Raw genomic sequence first — 12,291 nt, forward strand, 5'->3', positions numbered from 1 at the left:
TAAAAAAGGAAAGCCATCATAAACCCCTTGGTCTTATACTCTTACCTATTCTTTTTAGGTCTGGAAATCCAGGTTTTAGTCTGGTGATCCAGCCGTCATTTACTGGGTTTTTAAAATCAATCTAATTTACCATTTCTACCATTTTATCAGCTCATTAGCCATTTGGGATGTCACTCTGTTCATTGTTCCTTTATTGTGACCTCCACTGTGTTTTAAATGTTTTATTTTTCAATTATCAGTAACTTCAATATTAACTGTACAGTATTAGTAAATTTGTCATTGAACTAACATAGAAAAGACACCTTGGACACATTTTTTTTACAGGAATGTGACGTCCATCTTATAAATGAATAGTCGGCTATATATCTACTCAGTATAAAAGGAAAGAGTGTGGTACAAGTGAACTATAAATACACATTACTGTTTCTATGTCCAACACCACTTTTACCTTTTTTTTGCTTTTGCTTTTCTTCTCTTGCTCTTCAACATCTTTAATGGCTTCTTGCCTCTTGTTCTGCATCTCTTCACGACTCAACTTCAGACAGAGATCACTCCAGTGCACATGATCTTCCTTGGCCAAATCAAACTTTATTTGTCCCTTCATGATCTGGGCCGTGCTCTGGTCTGCATTTATCATATGGCACAAAAATGCTTCAAATATGTATGGCAAAAAACTCACCTGGGGAAGAATTATTCAGGACTGTAATAATAACAATTACCCTGTACATCAAAACATTCTTTTAGCAAAATACTGTAACCAAGCGACACACAGAGCTGCTGGCAAAAGCTTATAAAATCTTAAATCAACATAGTAATTACAGCTGGTTCCACTACTTGTGCCAAAATCTGACTAAGTATAGCTGGGGACTTTTCCGACTGGTATACTCGGTTAAATAAATCAAGAGGTGCTTTAAAATACTCTGGTTCCAGGCTGCTGTGTGTACCTCATGTGCTCCGAGTAACTCAGAGGTTTCGGATATACGAGTCGAGACTCGAGGGACTCAACCTCAGGGAGAGGTTGATTGACACTGCTGAGTGTACCAGTCGGAAAAGTCCCCAACTGTAAATTTCCAAAAATAAATTTTAAGCATTGCTTATGGATATTCAACAAGACTGGAATGTCTGTACTACACTACTTTACATAAATGATTGAAGAAGGCCAAAACTTACCTTGAGATAGGAGTTGGTAGTCACTATGTCAACATTCTTAGGACTTGTCTGATGTAGATCAAGAGATAACAAGATCTTTTCACTGGTCTGCTGCCAAGTATAGTCTGTGACATGAATAGGCATCTTGACAGACAGGTAAGAATTATAAATTACAGTATTCTTAATAGTTCTCACTTAAGAGAAGAAGACAATAAAAGGGTAAGACTGGAAGCTACAGTTGCTTTATTCTGTCGGACAAGGAGGTGGAGGTCTGCCGGGCATCACCGGCAGCTTTACCCAAATGCCAGGATGATCGCTCCAACATCTGGTGAACAAACAGGTAAGTTTTAGTACTTCACAGTAGAAATATATCAATGAGTAATAGGTGTGGTTAGGGAGTATAGCAACATTAACCTTCCTCTACAAATACTGTAAAGTACAGTATAGTACAGTACAGTACAGTACAGTACAGTATAGTATAGTACAGTACAGTACAGTACAGTATAGTATAGTACAGTACAGTAATACAGTATAGTATAGTATAGTACAGTACAGTACAGTACAGTACAGTACAGTATAGTACAGTACTGTATATGACCTTATTTAATTTACCTAATTTAAAATAAAGAAATAAAACCTTGATCACATTACCGTACTAACTTTCTAAAAATGCTTTTATAGTTTAATTACAGGTCCACAATGTTTCAAGTTCTTGCACTGTTGTCTCACCATTCATTAATACTAGTACTTAGCACTTTGCTGTCACTTGGAATCGAGTATGACGATCATCCAGCTATGATACAATGATGCGAGTCATTAGGGATGTCACCTAGGTTGGTGAGTTCTGAGGTGATTAAAGAGGCTGATACGGGACCGGCAGAGTCATTCACAGATGTTGCACATGTGGAGGGCTACATCTAGTGCGGAGGGGGTGGCGACAGGCTTCCCGGAGTTGACGCTTGTCTGCCTCGGTTTGCAGTCGGACTAACTCAAAAGTATTGACACTTTCTCATGTGGTGCTCCTCCAAGCATTACGATGTGCAGTAATCGTCTCCCAGGTGAGGGGGTCGATTTGGCACTTTTTCAGGTTTGTCTTAAGACTATCCTTATTCTTTTTCAGTTGCCCGCCGGTGTTATGTTTACTATTCGTTAGGTGGCTCTTAAAGTAGCTGCTTTGGCAGTCTACTGTCGTCTATTCCCTTTACATGTTTGCCCTTAGGACAATTGTTTCTTTTACCTTTTTTTCACAATACTGTACTGTTTGTACAGTCGCTAAAAAAAGTATCTGACAGGGTGGGTCCAATGACTTCCGAAATTATCTGAACACTCATAATAACTCGGGAGGGTTGGTATGCGTGTCTTCACCCACCACCATTCAGTATCCAACACAGAGGTGAGTTGACATATATGAATAAAATAAAAGGTTGAGTAATTACCACCATAAAGTATAAGAAGACTACACACATATCCCAATACCTATCGTCCAAGGTCTCATATTATTTCACACAGAGTATGCACAGACACTTTTTTTAGCTACTGTACATACAGTACAGTATATTGTGAAAAAATGAAGAGAGTTACAACAGCAAACGATACTCAACTAGCGGTCACTCGACTCACCTTGCCAGCCGTACGATCAAAATACGTTTGGGAGAATTACATATCATGTAAGTAGTCTAATTTGAAAACAGTGATGGGTCCATTGATAAAGAATTATATAAACCAAACATTTACCTTTGATAACATGAGATTAAAGATTGTATCATTACTAGAATGAATGAAATAATATTCACACAAACAACAATTAACAACTTTGTTTATGTTTCTCGACTCAGACACCTGTGTCCCGCACCTAAGATGATCTTTGCTCTGCTTTGGGAAGGCTTCTTAGCCTCCGGAATGCCCAGATTTTGTCTGAGTCTTCTGAAATTCGGATTTACTGAGTATGAATCTTTGAGGGTTTACAAAAAAATTTGCAAAAAAAAAATGTAACAATTTTTTTTTTCTTTTCTATATAAATAGAAATATGAAGTTCTATGACTTAAAAGAAACGAATCGGAACCTTCTTTTTCTCTATTACCCAATGATGTACAAATCAATACTGCATAGAGTTCCATGATTGTCCTTTTCCAAAATGTTACCAGACTTTTCTAGGTTAGGTGGTATAATTACAGTTTCACTACCAATTGGTTTCTGACCATAAATCTAGGTTTTTCCCATGGTATTTGGTGTGATTCACTTGAATTTCACTATCATTTCCATTAGAAATGAATAGTCTTTGAGTTATCACCCCCCCTCCAACAATCTTGGGGGACCTGTGGGAATTCAGGGTTTTTTGGTGGGGGAAGACCAAAACGAAGCTAATAGGAAGCTAATCTAACATAACCTCACCCAACCTAACCTAACCAAAGGCCTAACTTAACCTAACCAAACCATTAAAATTGCAGTTTCACGAAGCTCTGTGACAGGTAGTTTTAGGCCCACCAGATGTCTCTGATGGTAACATTTTAACTCTTGGGAAAACCACTAGATGTCTCTCATAGTCACAATATCAGAGTTTGTAGAGATTACATCGACCCTCATAGCGAAGTGATATTTTACGTGAATTTCCTACGTGAATTTACCATCTCGGTTATTATCCATTTTGCGGAAGTGGTAATAGAAAAACTTGTTGCAATTGATGTAATATAACTCCTGGTGAACTCTAAATTGCATAACCCAATTAAGAGTGAAACTGTAATACCAGAAAGGCATAAAATTGCAACACTTGCTAAACATACAAACACCTGACATAAATATAACACCTAAGACGAAAATTAGCTGAAACACAAACATGAGAAAACAGAAGCACTTGGGTTGAGCCCCAAGACTACTACTATTTTCCAATTTCCTCGCTTTTCTTCTTGCACTATCCACCAATCCCAAGTCCCTCCAAATTCCACCATCATTCTTCAAGTCCAGTTCCCGCACCACCAATCTACGCACCAGCATCAAGATCTCTTCATACTTTACTTCACCCATCGATTCGATATATATATATATATATATATATATATATATATATATATATAATATATATATAATATATATATATATATATATATATATATATATATATATATATATATATATATATATATATATATATATATATATATATATATATATATATATATATATATATATATAAAACTTGGTATTATTTTAACTTTGGTCATCCTGGGAATCTTGGGGGGGATCTGGGGGAGGTGAAGCCCCACCAAGTTAGGTTAGGTTAGTTTGAAAGACCGAAACTATAGTTTTACCAATAACTTTGCCACAAACCCTTAAACTTTACCTTAAGTAAGATATATTTACTAGACAAAAATCTACTTACACGAACATACCAAGAAATAATTATCTCTACATTCACATCCTAGAAATACTTAACCTTTATATATAGTCATGAGTTGACAAACGAGTAGCAGAGACTGAGGCAACAAAGACCTTGACCATCTTGGCAACACACCAGGTCAGCTGGTCTGGTCTACTTCACCTCCTCCATCTGTTCCACTTAATTCAAACAATCGGAGGACTTAAGTATCATGAACTGTAAAAAAGGCAACTACATAAAGGATTTTAAGTCAATCAGCAGGTGTTTTATTCTTAGCTAAGGTGGTGAGTGCGTGACACCCACACCAAGACGAGGATCATAGCCAGTGCTTTCACGGTAATTTACTACACTATAGTTACATACGAGTCGCTGAGGCTCTAATATGACATTCTCAAGCATAAAAGGACTCTATTAATATACATAAATGTACAAAAAACAGCAAAGACTCACCAGAAAATGTGGACATCTGGTTAGAAGGAAGCATTATGGTTGAATCACCTTTCTCCATATTGTTGTTTACTGTTGCCAAAGTAACCAGTGACGTCACGGTAGACCTTGCTTCATATATAGTAAAGCAGAAAAACATTACCAAATACTATGTGCTTAATTTGGTTGAAATAATGTGTATTTATGATATTCTTGTAAACCCCAATTTAGTTAAATCTATTTAATATGATTTTTCTTCACACATACTGCAGTGCAATTGCTCGACTCGTAGCGTTTGTTTTAGGTTCGTCTAATGATAAAAACAAACAAGAACAAGTTAATAAATCAAGGTGACCTCACCCGAAAGTCAACGAACATATATGAATAGTGTTTGAGTAGGTTTGTCACTGAAGGTGTCGACTTGGGGCAGTTGTTCGTTAGTGCCGTGCTGAGTGTGTGTGGCACGTCTTACGACCAAGGATTCTAATTCTGTGTTAAATTTTTTACCCTCCGCGACGGTGGCGACGCCAAGCGGCTGGGAAGTGGCAATCACATTAATCCTATAGCGTCTTACATGATATTGTGAGAAATAAGACCAGATTATTTAATTTATTTCATTTTTATCCTCTTCGCTATTGATCGGCTCTTTAGCTGCTTGGGCGGTCGGTCACGTCTCTGTTACGCACTATTGGCAAGTAATGGGCATGTACCGGCTCCTGAATGTATCTCAACCTGTTCCAGTGTTGGTCAAGTCTGGTCTTGAAAGAGCTCACACTCGGTGCCGTCACAACACTCTCTGAAAAAGTTCGCCTCAGTTTTCTGGACTTGTGGTTTCTTCAACCTTGAGCTGTGACCACTTGTGGGGCGGGCGTCAGCCAGCTCCAGGTATGGACACTCGACTGAGTAGTGCCTCTTGAGATGCTTATACACCTCAATTAGGTCTCCCCTTGCCCGTCTGTAGTATAAGCTAGGCAAGTTCAGGCGCTCCTTTGAACATTTTCAACCAACTGACAGTCCCTAGCATATCTCGGGGACCAGACGGGGTGACAGTACTCCAGATGGGGAAGCACTTCACTCTTGAAGATCGTTACGACCTTCTTATAAGACCCAATAATTTATTTGCCTGATTTGCATTCTTCTCGCAATGGCCCGAGAACTTCAGCTCATTGTCCTTCTCACATTCAGTCTCAAATGACATGGTTTCCCAGACTAATCCATGGTTTAGAATATAACTAGAACAGGATATAGTTGAGAGAAAGTGGGGACATGAAATTCAGAAAATACAATAATATATATGAAAGAAGAAATGAAGTAAAGAAAAGAATATTGACTTAGAAAATATAAGCAGAGAAATATAATATATATAATTATAGAGAGAAAGACATAGAATATGAAATTATTAAACTATGCATACACCAGAAAAGATAAATATGAAAGATAGATATGAGCAAGAATATAAGTATACACTGTATAAGTATATAAGAATAAAGAGAATAAATATATGGAAGAATAAAAAGAATAAATAGATGAAATAGGATAAAGAGGAAAAACGTGCCCCTTACAGGGTGTCCTTACCTGGAGCTGGCAGACGCTCACCCCTTAAGGGGTCACAGCTCAAGCTGAAGAAGCCGCAGGTCTAGGAAACTGTGAAGGCAAATTTTTTCGGAGTGAGAGTTGTGAACTCTTGGAACAATCTACCAGAAAGTGTTGTGACGGTGTAACGGTGGAAGAGATAGAAAAATCCCTACCGCTGCGCCATTGTAACGGTGGTAAAATCTCTTACTTATACATTTTTACTGTACTCTCTCTGTCTTAACTCTGACCTGTGGTAGTATGACTCGAGGGTAAGAAACGTGGAACTGTAATAATGGTACCAAGATATGGGGAAGAAAATAAAGGCAAATAATACCCCTAACATACAAAAAAATGGTTTATTACAAAAATGCTAGACTTCTGACTACTTCCAGTACACACAACTACTATGAGTAACACTCATGTACTTCTCAACAAGGTTCTGTACACTACACCTCTCGCAGTCACCATCACTTGGTGTGTCTTTTAAACAAGACACCACACTCCTCTGCTACCTCGTACACTGGAGTACCAAACAATACACCTCAAGTATAGAAACAAAATGGTGTACTTTTCACAAAACCTCCTAACACTGTGATCACATCTATATAGGATACTGGAGCATCAACCAAACAGATTACCTGAAAATGTACCTTGTAGACAGTGATAAAACTTTACAGTAACCCCACAACTAAATTCCTGTAGAGCTACCGTGGTTACAAGCCCTAAACATATATAGCACTGAGGAGATTATACACACGACTTCTCGGACAAATAACACACCACAGTCATCTGTACTTAGCGGTGAACTCACAAAGCAACACTACATGAGCGAGTCATGTTTACATCGCGGGCGAGCAACAAGTGGGTGGCGACCAGGCCAACAATCTCCAAGCGGCTGGCTGCAGGCCGGTGGGCCTTTGGGTGAGATCTCGGCTCATCCCATAACTGTTGGCGACCATATCCGACCTTATTGACGTTCATCCATCTCCCAATACTAGTGTGACGTTGTCCCGTGGTCGATACGACCAGCTCTCTCTCTCTGTACGGATGGAATTCGTGACTTAAAGTGAGTGACACGAATGTCGTAACATTACTAGGCTGAAGGAGCTTGAACACAACTTAAACACAACAAAACTAACGACAAATACTCAGAATGGCAGTGCGCGGAGGGGTGGTGGGGGGGAACTGAGACTTTCGATGATAAGAACAAAGCTAACAATACTTTCTCTGTTTCCATCAGATTTTCTGATGTTCAAACATCAAAACAGAATGACTTCAATTATGAACGGCCGCCGCGTAAGAACAAACGGTACCAAAGATTTACAGCTGGCAAACAGAGTAATCAACACATATTATCTTAACACAACACACTCGACACAAAAGATACAAGATGCCTTCAACCTATACTCAATGCATCTAGACTATTTTCTCTTACTGTGGGTGTACATAATTGACTGTATAAGAAATTAATTCACTCACAATTTTAAATTCCCTGAACAGCCAAGCTAGTTAGAAAAATTCCTGAGTCCCTAAGCGAGTACACAAAAGAAAATCGAAGGAACTGCGACATCCTGAAAAGGATAGAGAACGGACGTCTTTACTGGGGGACTCAAACGTTTCACATTTTCTGTGGGCTCTGTGGCATAAAATGAATAATTAAGTGTTGAACGGACAAACTACACAAATGTGACCATGGCAATGGCACCGAGTGTGAGCTCATTCAAGACCAGACTTGACCAACACTGGAGCAGGTTGTTACAAGAGTTCACAACTCTCACTCCGAAAAAGTTACCCCTCACAGTTTTCTGGACTTGCGGCTTCTTCAACCTTGAGCTGTGACCCCTTGTGCGGCAAGCGTCCGCCAGCTCCAGGTAAGGGCACTCGACTGAGTAGTGCATTTTGAGATGCTTATACATCTCAATTAAGTCTCCCGTTGCCTGTCTGTAGTATAAGCTAGGCAATTTCAGGCGCTCTAATCTCTCAGGGTAGCTGAGGTGCCGTAGTGCAGGCACCAGTCTGGTGGCCCTCCTTTGGATATTTTCAATCAACTGACAGTCCCTAGCATATCTCTTGGACCATACGGGGTGACAGTACTCCAGAAGGGGAAGCACTTTACTCTTGAAGATCGTTACTGCCTTCTTATAAGACCTAATAAATTAGTTGCCTGATTTACCTTCTTCTCGCAACGGCCCGATAACTTCAGCTCATTGTCAACATAAACGCCTAGGTCCTTTCCACATTCAGTCTCAATTTATGCAGTTTCTTCGTCCCAGTGGGACACATGATACGCCTCCTTACCGTTGGCACATCCCAGGTGCAGCCTCTTGCACTTCGCGATGTTGAATCTTAGCAGCCATTTCTTCGACCATTCTCAAAGCTCACCGAGATCATTCTGCAGCTCGTCACAGTCTGCTTGGTTCTTGATTTCCCGAAATAACTTGGCGTCATCCGCAAACATTTGTATAGAGGAATGTACAGCGTCAGGCATGTCATTTATGAAGCAAAAAAACAAAAAACAACAGCGGTGGGCCCAATACACTGCCCTGTGATACCCCGCTTATGACAGGTACGGATGATGATTTCATGTCATTAATCACCACGCATTGCTTGCGGTCATGGAGAAAGTCTCCGATCCACGCTAGAACATTTCCCAGAATTCCGAACCCTTCAAGTTTGATTTTCAGCCTTTTGTGGGGTACACTGTCGAAAACCTTGGCAAAATCTAGGTATATATTGTCGATATTACCACCCTGTTCCAGAATTTGGGTCCAAATATCCAGTACCTTGAATAATTGTGTTAAGCAGGAGCGCCCCGGCATAAAACCGTGTTGGCCATCCTTTACAAGGTTGTTTCATAGTAGATGTTCCATCATGGTATCTCTTATCATGCTCTCAAGTACTTTATATACTATGCTGGTCAGGCTCACCGGTCTATAGTTATTCGTGGAGTGATGATCGTCCTTCTTGAAGATAGGACTCACATAAGACATTTTCCAATCACTGGGGACCTTTTGTTCATCCAGGTATTTACAGAACAGGATCTTCAGGGGCTCGGCAAGCTCGTTACACAACTCTCTTAGCACTCTGGGATGCACCATGTCAGGGCCGGGACTCTTATGGACCTTCAGGCTGGACAGTTTATTTCTTATAACCTCAATTGAACAGAATATAAGTGAGCACAGCTGAGAATAGAAGTCAGAGGAAATACACAGATAGAAACACCGAGAAAGAAAACAAAAATAAAAACAAACAAATAATGACATTGAAAGAATTAATAAATTTAGAAAAGAAAGATAAAGAATATTGAAATACATAAATAAGTAAATAAATAAATAAATAAATAAAAACATTGAACGAAATATTTAGAAATTAACATTAAAAGAATTAACAAGTAAACCACAAAATAAAAGATAAAGAAAATTAACGAAGGTTATATAAGACATAGAAATAACTTGAGAAATATAACCAAGGAAATTAAAAGAAAGTAAAAGAAAGTTATAGGAACAAAATAATAGAAATCAATAAATATAAAAGAAAAAATCTTCTCTCATCTTACACACATTTAGTGATAGTGAAATAAATAGGGAAACCAATTTACTCCCTCCCCCTTACATCAAGGTATGTTATATTAATAGGTAGGGTAAACAGTGAGCCGAGACTCACAAATGACTGCTATGTCGATGTCATACCTAGTCAGCTCTTTTGCCACAAGGGCAGTTCTTCTTTCAGGACGCTCATTTGTGCCAGTATCCAGAAGGGACCTGACATTCCATGCAGCGACCATAAGAGGTTGTATAGTTTGTTTTTGTCTTGATCTGTGATTATGATGTGTTTTCGACCGCACAAGGATGACCTTACTGGGTGCGGTTTCCCATTCAGGTTGGTTCTTCAGGCAGGTTATGTTTAGGGCACCTTTTCTAACCCCCTCCCCGTGTGGGGTGAGAAGAGTGGCTCCTCGAAAGAGCTGCTCAGTCGCACAGACAGGACCAGATTGCACTGATGCCTAGATCCCAGTGCATAAACGACCATCTTATCTATGCCGCCCATGTGCAGAGTTGTGACTAGAGACTCCCGGCAGTCATCTCTGCCTGTCCCCGTCGCCACTTGTCCGTCGCCATAGGACTTTTGGGGATATAGGGGTTTTAATGATGATGAGAAGTATGATGAGCTGGATGATGGCTGCATGCGAGTTGATTTATGTAGCGAAGCAGAAGTGCAGGCTGCAACCACACGTCTTGGCTCTCCCTTTTCCTGATCCAGTGGTGCAAGTGTTACAACGACTGGGGAGAGGCAGAGTTGCAATGGACTGCCGATAGCCCAGTTTGTTGGGTTTCGCATAGTAGCCTGTCCATCATGCATTGCCTTCACCTGCCGGTGTAGTCGTTGGGTTCCCATGTTGGTCACCTCTTCCCCATATACCGCCATTGGGGTCTTGTTGGAGCTCTGTAAGCATGTCTGCCTGATGCGGGGCTCCACTGCAGATTTTTCGTTGAGGGATTACTCCCGTAGCCTTATACCTACCAAGGTTAATCCGGAGGCAGCAGGGCAATGGTTGGTAGGCGCCAGGACGTGTCCACATGCCAGTGGGCCTATGCGCCGTCCCTCTGGGGCCCACTGCTGCTCCGAGGTCCCTTGCATGGTCTAGCCTGGGCCCACGAGGCAGCCCCTTACCGTGTGTTGCCACGAGGAAGCACAGTAGGAATCTTGATGGTGAGGAGGCTGTGTACTGGCATGGGAGGACCTATGCAAGTTGCTTCCCTGTTCGCCACGAGGGCTAGCCAGAGACGGTAGCTGAAAGCGAGAGGGAGCAAGTAGTGCCTGCACCTTAACACTAATATAATGACGTAATACACCACCTTGTGCGCGCACACACACACACACACACACACACACACACACGAAGTAACAGCACTAAAGAAACAGACCGAGCTGTGTCGTAGCTTAAGTGAGTCAGTCAGGTACGCCATCTCCTTTTTCGTCAGGTGAAAAATTAAGGTAAGCCCTCTTAAGACTCGGGCCAGGGAGGTTCATAAGTCGTTTTCATGGACAGCTACTTTCCATTATCCTTGACTTGTTTACTCTTCAGAAATAGGACGTAACTCGGCAGACACACTGTAGGCTACTGTGCACGATATTATATTTATCTTAGAACTGAATACAGAGCCAGAGAGCTGTACCTTCCTTAAATTTATAATTACTATATGTATTTAGTAACCAGGAGTACGCGCTTAAAGTAATATATTATATCAGTAAGATCAACTACGTCGAAATTATGTTACAGCTCTATTTAAAATCTTCAGTCAACAGGTAAAGCGGTCCGGTATGGTGTCTGGGAAGCGATGTAAATTTTTGTATACAACAGATTCTGAAAGATTATTACGTAAAATTTAATTTTTTCGCAATTGGAGTTAAGAAAACATAGTTATAGAAGTATTTCAGTGTACTGTACTGTACTGTACTGTACTGTACCTTCTACATTATTTTGGTCCTCTATAGAAGTGTTGTTTAAGCAGTTAATTTAATACTGTCTCAAACTCAAGTTAGAGGGGAGATTTGACATAGAAAACTGGCAATCTATTAATTGGGTCTTAAGTAAGCCAGTTAGTTGTATTATCTTATACCCAGTTAAGGGAAAATTTAAGTTACGAATCTTTGAGAATCCGTCATTGTGTCGTAACTTGCATGAACCAGTGAGGGCATCGCCATCTTTAATAACGGAGAAATTAATTATTTGCCTTACGATCTTTTGGGAGTGATGGCAGCACCCC

General features: G+C 40.2%; 1 protein-coding gene across 4 annotated transcripts in view; it reads right to left on the reverse strand.

Annotated features, from left to right (window-relative positions):
- The window catches only part of LOC121862800 (dynein axonemal assembly factor 4-like), a 32,856-nt gene extending 27,769 nt beyond the window's left edge, over nucleotides 1–5,087 (reverse strand). For all 4 annotated transcript variants that reach the window (XM_042361113.1, XM_042361114.1, XM_042361112.1 and 1 more), the window contains exons 1-3: nucleotides 4,973–5,087; nucleotides 1,171–1,474; nucleotides 449–679 (exon numbers count right to left, since the gene is read on the reverse strand). In XM_042361113.1, the coding sequence (XP_042217047.1) occupies nucleotides 449–679; nucleotides 1,171–1,293 (354 nt within the window). In that variant the 5' untranslated portion in view covers nucleotides 1,294–1,474; nucleotides 4,973–5,087. The remainder of the gene's footprint in view (nucleotides 1–448; nucleotides 680–1,170; nucleotides 1,475–4,972) is intronic.
- Nucleotides 5,088–12,291: the final 7,204 nt, after the last annotated feature.

This window comes from Homarus americanus, unplaced genomic scaffold (genome assembly GCF_018991925.1).
Source record: "Homarus americanus isolate GMGI-L3 unplaced genomic scaffold, GMGI_Hamer_2.0 scaffold42657, whole genome shotgun sequence".
NCBI classification, from domain to species: Eukaryota; Metazoa; Arthropoda; class Malacostraca; order Decapoda; family Nephropidae; genus Homarus; species Homarus americanus.